Source organism: Brachionichthys hirsutus, chromosome 13 (genome assembly GCF_040956055.1).
Source record: "Brachionichthys hirsutus isolate HB-005 chromosome 13, CSIRO-AGI_Bhir_v1, whole genome shotgun sequence".
Lineage (NCBI taxonomy): Eukaryota > Metazoa > Chordata > Actinopteri > Lophiiformes > Brachionichthyidae > Brachionichthys > Brachionichthys hirsutus.
In genome coordinates this window covers 2,223,652-2,241,414 of record NC_090909.1, presented here as the reverse complement: position 1 = coordinate 2,241,414, position 17,763 = coordinate 2,223,652, and the positions used below count along the sequence as shown (strand labels likewise).

The 17,763-nt window shown below is 46.0% G+C and overlaps 3 protein-coding genes across 3 annotated transcripts; 1 reads left to right on the top strand and 2 right to left on the bottom strand.

Annotated features, from left to right (window-relative positions):
- The first annotated feature begins 4,267 nt into the window (after positions 1-4,267).
- Positions 4,268-9,870, top strand: ptpn2b (protein tyrosine phosphatase non-receptor type 2b). Its single transcript, XM_068746952.1, has 10 exons — positions 4,268-4,504; positions 4,935-5,025; positions 5,102-5,202; positions 5,658-5,756; positions 5,983-6,120; positions 6,489-6,698; positions 6,841-7,002; positions 7,142-7,353; positions 7,462-7,557; positions 9,094-9,870. Exons 1-10 carry the CDS (start codon positions 4,448-4,450, stop codon positions 9,113-9,115), a joined length of 1,188 nt encoding a protein of 395 aa, XP_068603053.1. The 5' UTR covers positions 4,268-4,447; the 3' UTR covers positions 9,116-9,870.
- A 413-nt stretch (positions 9,871-10,283) lies between these two features.
- On the bottom strand, positions 10,284-12,703 carry psmg2 (proteasome (prosome, macropain) assembly chaperone 2). The gene is made up of 7 exons (XM_068747349.1): positions 12,537-12,703; positions 12,151-12,322; positions 11,995-12,053; positions 11,798-11,916; positions 11,550-11,711; positions 10,667-10,787; positions 10,284-10,582 (listed from the first exon to the last, which is right to left on the bottom strand). The coding sequence occupies exons 1-7, from the start codon at positions 12,591-12,593 to the stop codon at positions 10,502-10,504; spliced, it is 771 nt and encodes a 256-aa protein (XP_068603450.1). The 5' UTR covers positions 12,594-12,703; the 3' UTR covers positions 10,284-10,501.
- A 93-nt stretch (positions 12,704-12,796) lies between these two features.
- Positions 12,797-15,288, bottom strand: zgc:136493 (uncharacterized protein LOC692276 homolog). The gene is made up of 6 exons (XM_068747357.1): positions 15,210-15,288; positions 14,480-14,858; positions 14,136-14,307; positions 13,846-14,024; positions 13,652-13,748; positions 12,797-13,488 (listed from the first exon to the last, which is right to left on the bottom strand). Exons 2-6 carry the CDS (start codon positions 14,853-14,855, stop codon positions 13,332-13,334), a joined length of 981 nt encoding a protein of 326 aa, XP_068603458.1. The 5' UTR covers positions 14,856-14,858; positions 15,210-15,288; the 3' UTR covers positions 12,797-13,331.
- Between the last annotated feature and the right edge of the window lie 2,475 nt (positions 15,289-17,763).

Here is a 17,763-nt window from a genome sequence, read left to right as displayed (position 1 = left end):
AATCTTGAAAGTTTTTTTTTTTTTAGTTTTTAACACAACTTCTATAGAAGCCGAGTTAATAATTCCAACTTTTCTGTAACGTTCCCTGAAGAGATTCCTCTGTAGCAAATTCACAATGGAAAAAGGTTATTGTTAGACTATCCAGCATTCAGATGCAGGCCAACTCCCAGTCAGACGGATATAAAAAGAATTCTGTCGCTTACTGACGCTCTATTTATCTTATTATCTGTTAGCCAATGACGTATACGACGCTCAACAGAGTGGGGACAGCAGCCATTGTTAGGAGACAGTCCTGTTTCCTCTAGAAAATGCCTCTGAGGTTGATTTTAGCACCATTTGCTAAACAGGCCAAGGAACCTTTCTAGCTAAGGCGCAAATCGGGATACAGTCATTGGGTTAAATATATATATATATATATTTCTGTTCTGGAAGCATAAATCCGGGCCTGAGGTGGTTGATGCTTCCCTGGATGCCAACTTGCTGCACAAAGGTACTCGTGCATGAGACAAACAACTAAACCCGCCTAGTAAATACAGAGTACAAGTACACAAAGACAGTATCAGAGCATCCCTCTTACAGAAAAATAAATAAAAAAAGACTCTTACAATACCAGATGAGTTGGGAGAATTATCTGGGTCCACATAGTAATAAAAACTTTGGATTTACATGTACGTAAACAAGAACAACAAGAAGGACCAAAGGACGTTATAAACGTCTTACTATTGGTCCCATGTGATGAAACAAATGGAACAAAATACGCCATTCCTTTTCCATTATCTTACTAATGTGTTAGTGGTCAAATATTTGCTAGCTCATTCACCAGCCCGGGGGGGGGGGCAAATATTTGTGCCAAACTACTGACAGCTCACGGGTGTCATTCTTGTCTCAAAATCATTTTCACATAAGAACAAATTATCCAGAGAAAAGTACAAGTGAATCAGAGTTGAGGTATATCATTGATCCAGATGATCGGTGGTGAGATAGGGGCCCCCACCCTACATGACTGTCTCAAATTCCATAAACATCAGTCAATAATCAACCGAGATATTGAGTAACAAATGTTGAAGCTCCATTGACTGCAATGTTCATGAAAGTTTCAAAGTGATCCAGAATCCAGGAGTTATGTTGCTAACAGACGGACAAACAGACAAACCAACGCCGGCGAGTACGTAACTCCATCCATAATATCAGCCACACAGTGAAAAACCGAGTTGAAAGCAGCTACATCCCGTGACATAACGATTGGCTGTAAAGTAAGAAAAACTTGATAGAAAGCAAACATCTGCCAAGGAACATCAATTCTGATCCCCCTTCCCACCAGTAACGGATTGTTTGCTGAGCCGCACCCAACCTCTGCGCAGCGTCGTGAAAAGCCACACTGCTCTCTTTGAACGGTCCTGCTAACAGACACAGACCGACGGACGGTAAAAACACGACCTCTTTTGTCAAATCCGTCGTGGAATACGGTTGTGTGTACGATGCGGTGTCATTTCAGCGAACACATGGGCCCCCAAAATGTTAAAATCAAAAAGCATAAATAATTTCTTTCACTTTCAAATTCACAAATACTGAAAGTGAAACTTGAGTTAAAAAGTGTTGAGCAATTGACGGAAATTAGCGCAATGTCTATCTTCCATTCATTTTGTGTGCGTTTCCTGAACGTCTCACTGTAGCTACAGGCGGACTGTGCCCTGAAACCTGTTATCTATTCAGGAAAACATTGTTGGCTATAAAGTGATGACAGATGGCATTACATTGACTAGGCCATGAACCATGTCTATGCGTAACAAGTCATCACCAGTGCAGAGATATTCAAACCTTCGACATGAGTAAAAATAGGAGAATGACAGTTAAAAATAAAGGACAGCTTGCAGAGCCTTCTGTGATCTCTGGCAGTTAAAGAGAAACCAGCTAAAGTACATATTGCTTGACTGTCAATCCTAAAATCATACGTAACTTCACTTTTGAAAATTCTTATCGCCAAAATAAAGTGACTAAAGCAAAATGGATAACTGACAGAAAGCTGAACTTAGAATACTGGAAAATAATTTGCAAATTCACTAAAAGTCACAATCACACTCAGACACGGTGTAAATACAATTTAAAATTAAAATCAATGCAAAATTATAAATAAAAACACAAACAGCTGACGGGGAACCAAATTATTGCAAATGTATGATAACTTATGGTATGTAGAGAGTACAAATTTAAAGGATAAAATATACAGTATTTCAATACGAATACAAAACAAACCAGCATCGTCTCTAATAGTACATTATATTCAGGTCATATGGTTTATAAGTTATTAATACAATACAAAGATTAAGCGTAAACAAGCAACTAGTTGTTTGTACACGTTCCAGTAATCTAATGCAAGTATATTGTACTATTACATACTAAAACAAAACATGTACGCGTCTTTCAGAGGCCTAGATTGTGAGGACGGAAACAATTTGAAATGGGAACGTTAAAGGAATACTTTATTTCACTACTCAAAAAACAGCGGAGTATATTTGAATTTTTATTTTTTACAATTACTGGCAGAAACTACAGTAATTTTGATGGGGGGGGGGGGGGGGGGGCACCATGCGTGTCTTTCCACGCTCAGAACGAGAGAGATAATTTTCTGTTGATGTTTTCCATCCGGCTAACCAGCGTTAGCCTCATGGCTAACAGAAAGCGCGAGCCTAAACTTTAATCGTGTGAAGAGTTGCTGACTCACAAAACAACGACGTTTCCACAACCGCTAGAGAGTTAAAACCACAATATATTTGTCTTAATGAGGAACATTTGAAGTATTTAAACTTTAACGGGTACCGACAGAGGCTTTTCTTACCGAACAAGAATTTAAGCAGGAAAACTCTAAAGCTATCAAAGCTAAAAAAAAAAAAAAAAAACTGCTAGCATCTCGACAAGCTCGAAGAGGAGGAAGTTCTGATCACACGGAAGCTAGTTGAGGTTTAAAATGGTGATTTTTATATTTACTCACCGATATCTGTCCGGTTGTCTCACTTTACCGAAAGAGAGGCGTGTACGGAGCCGCGTCCATTTCACTGAAACGTTGCACGAAACTTGTCAGGACGACCGAGGTACATTCCCCGAGTGATTCTGAATATTGCTATCGAGGCTAGCTAGAGCAAACCTTTGTACTTCCGTTTGATTTTCACAATAAAAGGCACACATCGGGCTTAAACGTCACAGTAAGTCAGATTTTTATTGTACTTTTTAAATAAAAAGGGCAAATTTTTTTTGGGGGGGGAACAGTTATTCTTCACCAATAAATTTAAGACAATTACAAATTGTCATATCAATAAACACTAAGAAAAACATCGTACTCTGCTTAAGAGTCTGTTTAAAAAATAAGCTTTCAAAAAGTAAAACCTTAAATATAAAGCTTTTTTTCATTTAATTTTCAGCAGTGAGCTATTATTTTTAAGCCACGTTGCTCAATCAAAACGTAACTTCCTTATAGCTGTCTTTAACTTCACTTGTCCGTCCCACCCAGAGTTTATGAACGCTGAAAACTCACTACCGCCCCCATGTGGCCACCAACTGTTAGTTATTTATGTGCGTTGTGTTCTAGCCAAAAAAAAGGCAACAGCAAAAAAAAAATCAACAGAATTTCTTTTATAATTTACACTGCACTACAAATTTACAAACATATAAGTCCTGCATTTCATCAAGTAGCAAGTCTCAGGAGACCTTTTCTCATTTCTGTTTCCGAATATCCTAACTACAAAGCAAAATAGGAAGACGATGGAAGAAAACGGAAGACAGATTAAATGCTAGTCATTTTAAATGTTTGCTGAGCCATCAAGGCAGACCAGTCTTGGTTTTACAAGATTTACGTCACAAGAAATACTGTTTTTGACTTCTCCTGTTAGCCTGTGATCAGTCTCACAGATCCAGAATCGGCATTATATTTATATTTCTCTGTTTTGTTATGTTGTAGATCAAAGGGTGTAACTGTGAAATTATACAGCCTTTATCGTGGATTTTATTTATTCCTTGTATCAAAATTATAGAACGATGCTTTTGACAAAACCCATCAATGGCAGTCCCATAAAAAAAAATACTCACAAGTGGGTTTAAGTTAAATAAAAAAGACTACCGACATGTTTGTAGTCAAACAGTGCTGTGACTTTGAGATCTCGTTCATCCACCGAATATCTTTGCTGCGTCTGCTTTTGACAGCTCCGGGGGGGGGGGGGGAGGACCTCGTTTGGCGCATGCGCACATTGTCTACACACAGTAAGACGTCGGACTGGCCAAGGGGGATAACGGACAAACATTTGGCGAGATCCTGTTACCGGAGTGGAGTTAACAATTCGGAGACCGAAAGAGTCTGTAGCCTGAAAAAAAAAAAAAAAAAAGTAATGAGGTAGATAGCCGGGCGAGTTAGCAACGCGCACTTTGATTAAAATAGACCGGCACAGGCACGGAGAAAATGGACAAGGAGTTTGATGACGTCGACTCAGAGGGCCGGTGGCAAAAGCTGTACCTAGTAAGTCTGTTAGCATAGCTAGCGCAATGCTACAAATAGTTACTTAAAGCGCGCGTTTGATTTAGCTAGCTTAACAGCGCGGGGCTACTCGTCAAGTGTCGGATATTTAATGCTGCTAATTGCTATCGTGCTTCGCTTCCTTTTCCAAGCTACTTGCGTGCGGACACGTAAATGCTAGCGTGCGTTGACTGTAGTCATACGTGTCAGAAGCTCGCGCATGTGCGTGGCACTCACCTGTAATTAGCCGCTCCATAAGGCTGTCCACTTGGGTTTTACACCTAGCACTAGGCTAGCAGGTGCTGTTGCTTTCTCTGCTAGCAGGATCTCGTTACAAACTCGTGTAATAGTGGAGTAAACAAACCAAAAAAAATCTGATTGTTGTGCGTCTGGTGATTTGTCGTAACTCCTATATCTTGTTTGTGTTCTCCAGGAAATCAGGAACCAGTCCCAGGAGCGCTCCTACAAGGTGGCGAAGAACCCAGAGAACCGCAACAGGAACCGCTACAGAGACGTCAGCCCGTGTAGGAGAACGCTCAACGCTGAATCACGGGGCGTGTGTGTCGTTCGTTTGTCGTAACTTCTGTTGTCGCCTTTCAGTCGATCACAGTCGAGTGAAGCTGGACGACTCTGAGAACGACTACATCAACGCGAGCCTGGTCGTCGTGGAAGAAGCGCAGAGAAGCTACATATTAACTCAGGCAAGTGTCTCCGGCGTAACGGACCATTCGGCTGTAAAAGCGGCCGATGACCATAAAAGCCGCTTCTTCACTTTCGCCCATCCGGGTCCGTCCTCGGTGAACTTTCTCTTGATGACTATTAATGTGGGATCTAAATCTGTATTTGAGAAGAAAAGGACAATTTAAATACTTTCAAATAACATAAGTCTGATAAATTAGGACATTGGGTTTCTACCCGCACTGAAGGGGGAGTAAAGCGAACACAATGTGTGTGTGCGGTGGGGGGGGGGGTACCATCCATCCTGTGGTGTGTCGGCGCATCACAAGCAACATAACAGATCAGCTGATTTAAAAAAAAAAAAAGGCAAAACCAATTTAATTAGCCACTAAAAGGTCAAATCAAAGAACTTTACTTTTGAGTTGTGGGTTTCCCGTGTGTGTGTGTGTGTGCGTGTGCGTGTGTGTGACATCCACAGGGCCCCCTCAGGAATACCTGCGGCCACTTCTGGCTCATGATCTGGGAGCAGAAGACCAAAGCTGTCATCATGTTGAACAGGGTCATGGAGAAGGGCTCGGTGAGCAGACGATGACTAAACGGACTTCACATTGTCCGCCTGTTGCATGCACACGCACACGCACACACACACTACACAACTTCTCGTGGGATTCCCCCCCCCCCCCCCCCCGTCCAGTCGTTCATTTGGGCCGGCTCGCCGACGCTGCAGAGGAAACGTGGCGTAATCGACGTGCCTGAAGTATATTTGGTGTCCTTCTTTGTCGCCCTTTTCCCTCGTCTGACAGGAGAAGTGCGCCCAGTACTGGCCCACGGCCGAGGAGAAGGAGACGGCCTTCAGAGACACGCGCTTCGTGGTCACCCTGTTGTCGGAGAACGTCAAGTCTTACTACACCACCCGAGTGCTGCAGCTGCAGAACATAAGCGTAAGCAGCGAAGCATGACTCGGCACAAAAGGGAGGGTTCCGGTAAAAGGTGCCAAAGGGAAACGGAAATGGTTCGGGGGCATCAGTGCAAGACACCCCCCCCCCCACACACACACACACACACACACACACACATGGGTCTGCATGGAGAAGAATAATTCCATTAAATGCACACACGTTTTGCCGTTTCTCTTCAGTGTTTTTTATTTTGAGGATTGAAACTGAAACCGTTGGAAGTGTTTTCTAAACTGGGACGTCGGGCTGAAACTGAAATAACCCCAAACGGACCGGAAGAAATCCGATCCGGCGGGTTTGCAGTAAATAAAGAGACGCGTTCAGGAGGCCTCTGGTTGTGCTGCTCCCCACAGACGGGGGAGAAGAGAGAGATCGACCACTTCCATTACACCACCTGGCCCGATTTCGGTGTCCCAGAATCTCCGGCGTCCTTCCTCAACTTCCTGTTCAAAGTGCGGGAATCGGGGGCGCTGGAGGCGGACCAGGGCCCGGCTGTCGTGCACTGCAGCGCCGGGATCGGACGCTCGGGGACGTTTTCGTTGGTCGACACCTGCGTGGTTCTGGTAACGCCTCGCCTTCGTAATCCTGCGGGAGGTTTTTAGTTCGGCCGTCCAACGTTTTCGTGTTTCTCGTGATTTCATTTAACGCACTTGAGAAATCGGGGGCGGGGGGGGAATCCTAATTTCCCTGTCCCGTCCTGTCCAGATGGACAAGAGGAAAGACCCCTCGTCGGTGGACATCAAGGGCATCCTGCTGGACATGAGGAGGTACCGCATGGGCCTGATCCAGACCCCCGACCAGTTGCGCTTCTCCTACCTGGCGATCCTCGAAGGAGCCAAGTACATCAACGGAGACTCCTCCGTGCAGGTACCGCGCACGCACGCACGCACACACACACACACACACACACACACACACACACACACACACGCATGCACACACTCGCCAGATGTTTGCACGCGTTGCCGATGAATTCATTTGTTTGCTGTTTTCCGCCCCTTGCTAGAACCGCTGGCGAGAGTTATCCAGGGAAGATCAGGAGCCGGCGTCGGAGCTGCTCCCTTCACCTCAGCCTCGGTCCAGGTGTCCGACGGAGCGGAGCAACGGCAGCCAGGAGGAGGGGGAGGAGCAGGAGGAGGAGGGAGGAGAGTACCGGCAGGACGGCCCGGCTGCCGCGCCTCCCTGCAGGGAGCAGGAGCTGGAGGGCAGCGCGGCGCAGTCAGTTTAACGCCGGTTCTAGAAAGTTGTGGACGAGTGAAACGCCGAAGCTCGGTGAACGGGGCCCGTTCCTTTTTCCTTATCCTTTCCCCTTTTCCTTTCACACAGCAAACGGCGGAGAGAAGACAGCATCTCCAAGTCGGGCTCGGCCAGGGCGCCCCGGAGCAGGCGGAGGTCAAACGACTCTGAGAAGAAGAGGAAAAGGTGATTCCGTCCCCCGAACATTCACGCAGGCTTCGTCTGATTAGCGTTCAGCTCGTTTGTTATTTAAGGATCGCGTCTCCAGAACGGAAGACTCGGGGTTTGTTTTCGGGGGGGGGGGGGGGGGGGGCTCCGACTTGATGAAGCACATTTTTCTTGTAATATCTTTGACTGTCCTTTCCCAGAAGCCTCGCTCTGTCATGTGATGTGTCGGCTTGTTCCAGTCATCGGGCCTCTCTCTCTCTCTCTCTCTCTCTCTCTCTCTCTCTCTCTGTTTGTGGTTCTTTCTGGACAGCTTGGGCTGCATTTGCTGCACGTGACAGGGGCGGTGTGTCTTCACCCCCCCCCCTCTGCGACAGCAACATCCAAGGAGGGCCTATTTAGAGGACAAAGTTTACCCGCCGCTTTTAAAACAAGCGCCCCCCCCCCTCTTGTACATGTAGGTGTGTGTGTGGGCAGTCTGCTGCGTTCTTCACGAGGTGCTTCGCTCCTTTGGATTGGAGCTATGTTAATTTTGGTGGCACTAGCATGGTGGGTGTGTGGGTGTGTGTGTGTGTGTGTGTGTGTGTGTGTGTGTGTGTGTGTGAATGCACCTTTGTGGTTTAGGGGGTGTTTTTTTTTTTTTTGCTCTGAAATGCAACGTGTGAATTAACACCAGGCATCCCAGATTCACATTCGGTGGCGTATTTCTGTCTCTCGTCAAACCGGCGACGCAACCAACAAACGCAACGGGGGCGCGGCTTCCCTAACGACCGCCGTGCACAGGAACGCGACGGCGTTTTGCAATCGTTTAAAAGCGGCACCATTTTTGGGGGGGGGTGAATTGTTTGTGGCGTGTTTCTCCGGTTCCGCTGACGTGGCTCCGTCGGGTCTTTTACGCTTTCTTAAGGGCCTTTCCGGCAGCGTTCCCGTTCAGTTTGTTGGTTCGGATCCGCGTCATCGCGAGAATGGACGGTCCGATTCGGGGCGAGGACCCTCGTTGGTGATTGGCTGAAACAGGCAGTTCAACAATTGGCCGTGTGGCTGCGGTCAACTGTTGAAGGGAAACGGCGAACGCGACGCCGGCCACTAAATCGGGCTAAGATCGGAGCGAGGGAACGTCCCGTAAATGTGCTTCCGAGAACCAAAGATCCCGCCGGCGACGTTCACATCGCAGGGATGTCTGACTTCATCAATGACCTCTTCCTGATTGATTTTCTGCTCATGGACTAAACGATTAATCAACTAAAACGTTGTGTTCAGAGTCTTCGGTGGTTGACACGGAAATGAGTCTGAAATTGGATCTAATCAGCTTCTCCAATAACTGATAACCCGGTTTGACCTGTCGCTTATTAAACTTTGGGTTATTTTTTTTTTGCATTGCTAATCAATCCCCCTTCGGGGGTTCCGATCAATGATCCTCGTGCCGCTACTCCTGCTTGAAATCCTAAACCCAAGACGGCGGTTTTAAGTTGATCTTTGTCGCGCCGGCGCTTCAGCTTCACCGATTCTCCGGCCGAAACGTTCCCGTTTGGGTTTCAACCTTCCTTCTTGTGGCAGGGCGAAGACCGGCGACTGCTAACCGGCTCCACCTGCAGGCGACGAAAACCAAAACACCTCTGGCATCGCAGCCAACCGATCGATCGGCAGGGAACTCCGGCTCTCTCTCCCAACCAGCGCGCTCCTCTTCCTCTTCCTCGCCAGAGGAAAAGAGCAACACACCAGCATTTTATCCGCGGGTCGCCTCGACCTCGCCCACGGGCCACGCCCACGGGCCACGCCCTGCTTCTGGAGTCGCAATGAGTTCTTCTGCTTTGACATTCTTTGCAGCTCTGCTCTTATTTACGTCTAAGAAATGGAAACTGCTAATAGAGGCTATGCATCGGTGATTTGTAACGCTGTTCGTGAGATCTATTTTTTACAAAAAAACCTTTTTGTTCAGGTTGGGGTAAATAAATAATTAAAAAAAGTTATATTTTTTATAAGCAAATACTTGAAGTTTTTCACTGTGATCTGGAGCTGGTTCAAAGAAAACGCTCTCGAGTGGGAGACCCAGTGGCACATAATGTTTCCATCGTGTACATAGCGTACTTTTTAAAACTGTAAAAGGACATATTTTTGCTTGTTACAGATTTCAATATGCTGGAAAAGTAAAATTTGATGACTTGTTCTCCTTTTTGAAATGAATTTTGTCTTAAGTTTCTTTTTCTCTTAGTGTCAACTACCAATAAATCTGGTTTTATCTAGTTTACACGACCCACACCTCTTCTCTGGTTACCTGCCTTAACCTTCAACTTGATCTCTGCCAAATAAAAGTTCAATCAGGGTTGATACTAAATGGAAACGGCATCAAGCTCTTCATTTAGCCAGTATTTCTGATTGAGGGGAGAACGCAGGCATTTTCCCTTTCAGAAAATGCCTGTTTTCTCCTATCTTAGAGCCGAACTTTTTTTTACTCTCCCCAACCTTTTCTGGAAATGCTGTCGGGACGTTTATTAACCGTTACCAAGCGACGGCAAAAACACGAAAGTGGGCACAAAGACAAAAAAGTCCGAACTTGGACCGGAGCGGAGCCTTGTTGTTGAAGCTGCGTCAATGTTCTGGAGGAAGGAATCAAATTTCAAGGAGGCGGGACTACCAGGAATCCAGAATGGAACCCGGCCAACCACTTTCAGTCAAGCAGGCGGAGGCGGGGCCCGGCGAGAAGCACGCCATCAGCGTTAATCGGTTCAGACGAATTCACGCCGGATTCTTGGAACAGAACTTTATTTTGGGGGAAAAAAATGGAAGCGTTTTTAAACACGGATTTTTAAGACAGCTTCTGTACATGAAATATTTGGATCTGATTAACGTCTTGATGCAATATAATACAAGATTTACAAGAACAAAGTATTCAGTGTCATCGTGAGGAGGGCCAATGATAACTTTGTATTTTCAGAGCTTTATTAGCTCGGCAATAAAAAGAGAATCAGAACAGCGCCGGAGGGACGCCGCTGCCGAACAGAAGACTCCAGGATGACGGCGCCGTCCACGTGTTCTGCTTCAGGCTCTAAAGAAAAGTGGATCCGACGGAACCAGGATTAAAATAAAAAGCAGCCGGACGTTATTTGACTTTCCGATGGCCGCCACTCACCGGATCGTCGAGCAGGCGGAGCCAGTCGTTGAGGTGGTTGGCGAGGGCGAAGGCGTCCGGGACGTTGTCGCCCTCCGAACAGAAACGCAGCAGCACGGCCAGCGGCAGGTCCTCGGCACAGCTGAACACGGCGAGCAAGGAAAAGGAAGAGACGATCAGACGTTGTAATAACACAAAGGGCGATCTCACGTTTGTGTCACACGAACAGCTCGTCCGTTATGTCTGACCCCAAAGCGACACCGTTGTGTTTATCTACACGCTTGAATGGGTTTCACATAAAAATAAAGGACTTTCTTTCAATTTTACTTTTTTTTTTTAAATCAAGTGATTGAAAACAGAGCGTCTTCAATTCCTCATCTGACGCATGGATTGTTGCAACGTTGTTCCTCTGCGTAACGCTAGTATTGTGTGTTATTGCATGGTGAGCGTCATCCTGAAGGACAAAGCTGAGGTCAAGACCCCGGTCGTGTGGGCGAAGCCGTGTCATTTCCCAGATGTTCCCCCCCCCCCCCCCCCCCCAATCATTGTGTATTTTTATAGGGGAGGGTTAGCGGTTAAAGTCACTGTGGTTGTTTCTCGAAAAACTCATTTGTGTTTTTTTTAATGAAAAACTGCTGTTCTTGTTTTGGATGTATGCACGGGGACAAAATGACTTCAAAGTCTCCATTGAAAGAATCTCTCTCTCTCTCTCTCTCTCTCTACCTAGACATTGCTTTTAATGTCTAATTTTAGATTTTTATATTTTACCTAATTTATTTTCATGTTCCTATTTTATTGTCTGTATTCATTTGCTGTTTTTTTTATCTCATGTACTCTCTGTAAAGCGACTGAGTGTCTAGAAAAGCGCTATATAAATAAAACGTATTATTATTATTATCATTACCTTTCCGTGAAGAGCCTTTTCGTGATGCCCCCACCGGGGACGGAGAGGCGTGGCTCCGCGTCGGCCTCCGTCACTCGCTCCATGTCCCTCCAGCCGAGCCCCTCCAGCGCGTCGGCGGCCCCCCCCAGCAGGGACGGGGTCGCGAGGTACCTCAAAGGGGCGCTGACCCGGACGTAAAAAGCTCCGTCAGACCGGGCTTTTAAGCAACACGGAAGTGCAGCGAAGACCGGAGTCACGTGGTACGGTACCCGCGCAGCTGTTGGTCGTCCCTCCGGTGGGCGTGGCTACTGGACAGGACCACTGTCCTGGAGAAGCCGCTCGTTTTGATCCACGACAGGAGCAGCCGGATGAACTTTTTAGATCTAATCTAGAAATATGGATAAAGAAGAATGTTATATTTTAATGAAAATCAAAATGTTTAATGGCACTCGTTGTGCAGTTTCACCTCAATAATCGGTGCCCGGATTTGAAGAACGGCCAACTTCCGTCCTGCTGCCGTGTAAACTATTGATGACAGAAGATCGGGAGGGTTTTTTTTTTTTTTTTACAAAAGAGACCGACAGAAGTCATGACGTCAGCCCGAGCCCTGATCACGTGGTACCTTCTGCAGCGGTGTGCAGCTCCTCGGCGTCCCCTTTGCGCCTGGTGTACGGGTTGTTCCCAGCCATGGGGGCGAGGCAGTCCGTGTGCATGTAGCCCACCCGGCTCATGTCGAGCGTGGACACGATGAGGTCCGCGGCGAGCTGCCCCACGTTGCCCACGGCCACCGCTGGCTGATGAGAGAGAGGGGGCGCAGCGACGGGGGTTACTGGACCTCTGAGCGTTTATTAAATCAAGCTACTGCAGTTCATAAAAACACAGTGGATGTTTAGGGAAACGATCAGATTAGAGATCGATATCCCCCCCCCCCCCCCCCCCCGGTAACAACACAGATTTTCTGCAGGGGCGCGTTTGCCTCTGCAAAAAAAATCCGGACGCGTCACTCACCATGACGAGGGTGAAATCTTTGAAAGATGGCGACGAATTTTGTGATGGGAAAAACATGACGGTCGTTCAAAGTGAGCTAGCACGACCACAAACACAACGGCACTAAAGAAGCGGATTAAAATCTATTACTGGAGATGGGATTCTCCCGGTGCTTTCGTTTTTCGTGCCCGGTGTGGCGGAGCGGACCTTCCGTAGTCATTTGATGACGGTTTTAGTACGCTCTGTAAAACGCCTGAATGAAAAGGACAAAGGAACGCTTTCTTTTTATTTATTTTTTATAAAAGACGTTTAGTTAAGCTCGTGCGCACTTTCACAACCCGTGTGCAACAATCTATATGTCTAATTAACAGCTATATCGTTAAAAATCTTATTTCTTTCTTTTGTAATCAGGCATATTATCGGTAGAGCTAAACAGCGCAAAGATTTCATGTGTTAGAGATCTAACAAACGACCACCATCGACAGTAGACGTTTAGATCTGTAGTAGCTAATCTTAACTATAAATCATTTATATTTAATACCAGTTTATGCATCTTCTTAACAATAAGAGTAAAAATAATTTAACATTTAAATGTCTTGCTACAAAAATAAATGGATTCGGCGTCGTTCAAATCTGACAGGAGAGTCGGGATGGAGGTAAAAGTTGGGTAACCGTCTTAAGACAATGTGAAAATCCCTATACATAAATGTTATATATATATAAAAAAAAAAGAGAACGATTAAGTGAATAATGAGGAAGCTAGAAGAACAGAAGAAAAGGCTTGAGGGTCCATCCGACCTGTGAGGCTGGAGTGAGTTATTCTGGTTTGACTTCGTTGGGAATAGGTCGTCCTTTCAAGGCAGCCAGAGCGCTTTCTACGCTCCCCTGCACCATCCTCCTGGATGTGGCGAGGGTGTTGGTGCCAAGGTGGGGGGTGATCACTGCATTAGGAAGGCTGAGGAGAGGATGATCCCTGCATGGGAAGAACAGCATGGAGTCAGCGGAGAGTTCCTGCTAACATGCTAACTGTGTCCGCTGCTAACTACTCGACTTGGATCACTTTATTCCTTCTCTTCGGGTTTTGAGAGAACGTTCCGAGTTGATTCTTTTCTTAGAAGGGGAGAGTCTGTGGAGACCTTGGTAAAGGTTCCGGGTAAGTCACATCTAACGCAGCTGCGTGGATCGTTCCCGACTGCAGCGCTTCCACCAAAGCATCCTGGTCCACAACCGGACCTGCGACAGGGAAATGAAAGCGTTTTGATCCTCACAGTTATGCCTGCAGCACTTTGAACAGCCGCCAGAGAAGGCCAGGAAACGGCCGCGTCCTCACCTCTGCTGACGTTGATCAGGGTGGCGGTGGGTTTCATGGCGGTCAGCTCCCCGTGGCCGATCAGGCCTGTGGTTTCAGGGGTGAGGGCGACCGCCAGCATGACGAAGTCAGACTCCTTCAGCAGATCATCCTTGTTGCCACGGTAACTCGCTCCAACCGCCTGCTCGTCTTCGACGCTCCTATCGCCACGGCGGATGAAAGAAGCTGGGCTATTCACAGTTCCGTTGGCGCGATACTCACTTCGTTGGCTTTTAAGACGATATGAAGACGAGAGGAGATATTTATCGCACCTTCTGTTCCTGTTGTGGTACAGGATGTTCATGTCAAATCCTTTGGCCCTCTTAGCGATCTTGTAACCGATACTTCCCATTCCAATAATCCCCAGAGTGGCGCCTGTGACTTCAGTTCCGTAGAGGTCTATTCCACAACGGGGGGGGTCGGGGTGCACGGCCAATTGGTGGCCTACGATTAAAAAAAGTATTGGTCTTACAATGCAGACAAAAAAAACAAGAGTCTTGGTTTTGTAACTGGACGGACCCAGTTAAGGTAGATGGTGTTAGAAAGCCCTTTTAACTAATTTTGTGTTCGATAACAAAATAAAAAAAACAGTTCAAATTTACCCAAACGGGCTCACCTTCAACGATCAATCGTGCCGATGCCAGAAGCAGACCCATCGCCATGTCTGCGGTGGCATCGCTCACCACGTCGGGGGTGTTGGCCATCTTTAATCCAAGACCGGCCAGGTACGGCACGTCCAGGTGGTCGACGCCCACTCCTGAGTTGGCGATCACCTTGAGTGAGGGCAGCAAGCGAAGCAGCGAAGGCTCCACTTTCGGTCGATTGTTCCACAAAAACAAGGCCTGGATCTTTGGACCGTGCAGGTGGGGCTTCGGAAGGAACTCCTCGAGGCTGATGAGGTGGAAGTGTGGCCTGATGATGTCAGCGAAGTCTTCCAGGAAACCCTTCTCGCCTACACCCGAGAACAGGGCCCATGGCTTGTGGTCCTCCATCACCTGGGGGGGGGATGAAGAAGAGGTGAAAATGTATTTATTTCCATCGTCCAAGGAGTGAGAGAAGAGTCAGAGAGAGCAGATCAGTGTTTTAACGGTATAAACTAAATATATAAATAAAGCAATATATATATATATACTGTACTGCAATTTTCACATTTGTCATATAAAGAAACAAAGGAGCCTAAAATGCCTTTTATCTTTTATAAGCTGGAGTGGACTTTTCAAAATGCTAGAATAATCCTTTAAGGCCACACCGGAGTCTTTACCTCACCGTGCACGCGCACACACGCAGGTGTGCACGCTCCCACCAGTGGATAAAATACATAAATTTTACTTCCATTAAATTCTAACCTTCAGTTGTTGGAAGATTCTGTTGTCAATGCTCTTTTTCCCGATTTTCGGCGAGCTAAATCGGTTTGACCGACAGAGACAGGGGGAGAGGGCGGAACTTCCGGATGAGTTTCCGTACAGCGTGCCTTTAAACCCCGCCCACCAACAGCAGCCATTGGTTGATTTACGTCCCCTTCCTGTTATTAAATCTCCATGTCGGAAAAAGTCACCACAGGCGAGATTTATCAAGGTTACAATAATACTTTTAATTATGTAGTTTATGTAATTAGGAGAGTATTCTAATACTCTTTTTATAACATTGAAATAAAACTGCAAGCATCGCAGAAGTCTGAAATGCCCTATTTTTTAAGAGCTTTACCGTCATCAGAATTGAAAACCATTTGAACTTATCACCACTAGATGGCGCTACTTCATTGATGTTAACCGACAGGTTCCAACAGGTTTACTGAAAAGGTTTATCGACACTCTCCTGTGTGTATCTAAGCAAAACAAAATAGTACCGAGAGCTCAAGGATCGGGACTGAACATATATATAAACTTTATTATAGGTTCTAGACCAGGGGTGGGCAAACCTTTTGACTTGCAGGCCACAGTTCTAAAATTTGACAGAGGGGCCGGGCCAGGAACCCATGGATGGAGTGTTTGTGTGAACTAACATAAAAGACATGTAAAAGCATTCCAGGTAGCAAAATATGAATATGCAAAGCTCATTGTACAAATTACAGGGAAAAGGTCAAATGAATTAGGTTTAATTATAATACAATTGTATTTAATGATACCATTTGGACAAGCTCAACTGGCCGTATATGGCCCCCGGGCCTTAGTTTGCCCATGCCTGCTCTAGACCCAATAGCAAAACATACAATATAAAAACATCCTCTTATTCCTGAGAGTCTTAACAGACACCAATACCAATGTTCCCATATGATTGATCTCCCGCGACGGGCTGCGATCACATCCACAGGCAAAGTTCCTTCGCTTGTTCTCAAGCAGCTCAGCGTGTTCTGGTGGAGGATTAATCCACCTGCTCGGTAATCCAGTCAGCGCGACCTGCTGATGACGCACAGCTCGACTCAGCGGCGGGGCTTGGTTCTTCATCTCCTGGAGGAGGATCGCCAACTCCTCTCCTCTGTCCTGTGAGCTGAGATGTGGCTGCTGGTGCAGCGATATCTATTGATTACCCTTTAACAGCATCATCGTATCGTCTCGTCTGTTAGAAGAATCAGCACAGTAACAAAAGCATTTTGTTCTGTCTTACTTTCACTCATTTTTACCTCCGCTAAGGAGGCTATGTTCTGTCTGTTTGACTGTTAGCAACATACCTCAAAAAGTTACAGACAGATCTTGATGGGATTTTAAGGAAATATTGGGAATGTTACCAGGAACAGCTGATTCAATTTTGGATCCTTGATCCTGGATCACTCTGAAATTGTCCTTTACATTGCAATAAATGGGGCTATTATTAAGATTCGGCCTGATGTTCGTTTAATATTAGAGATAGAGACTCCGAATAAGCATCGTCTTCTAGCTGAGTCGATTCCACATCGGAGCAGATCAACGGATTTGTTCCGTCTTTAATACCTGAGGAGACGGATCCAGTTGAAATCGGGGTAGATTTTCACAAGACAGCGATTTCATTTTTCGACCCTTTCAATAATCTCTCTGATTACCTCCGCCATTACTGAAAGTGAGCTTTTTGTGAATAACTTCTAAACTATCAATAACATCAATGTGAATCCAATTGCTAAAGGTTTGTTTTCATGGATAAGGAATCTAAAAATATATAAATAAATTAAATGTAGGACAATAATTTTATTCACAATATTGGGAGGAGGACCACGGCGGAGGTCTGCGCTCTCCGAGGGTTCGCACTGTAACTTCCAGATGTATCTTCTGAATAAGATTCCCAGTCAGGGACTCGATGCGAGCGCTTATCTCACCTCCAAAGTTTGGCCACGCACACGGGCAGCACCTTCTGCTTAGGTAACAGATAATCAGAAAGACAAGGCTGTTAGCCCTCTACTGTGGCTCTCAACAGCTTCTCCAGCTGGCCAGCTACTTATGTTGTCTCTAGAGCCGCAGTTACCTAATGACGGGGCCCGTGTCGAGCCATGGGGCCGGCTGATTTAGACGCTGGCTCACCAGTTCAAAGCTTCCTGCTGTTTGAGCTGCGCCAGGGTTAAAACTCCATGATGAGCTTCCGCTTCTGTTAAGAGCGAAGAGCGATGTTGTCGATGCTGTCAGCTATAGATGAAGCTGAAAACTACAAGGGCAGACGCCTCACAGCCTCTTTGTCATTTTTCAATGATTTTTTATTTTTTTTTATCTAGTTAAACTTGCATTATTTATTTTTTTAAAGCTGCAAGCTGTCTATTTGTAACTTTAACTACAGCATAAAGTCTTTATGAATGAGCAACAATAAACTGATCCTTTGACATCACAGGTCGCATTGCCCTCTCCTCTGAATCTATTGGAAAAGTCAGATTTTCTGTCAACATGTAGATGATGGTTTTTTTTTCATTTTAAATTCTTTAATAAAACCAAACTACCAGTC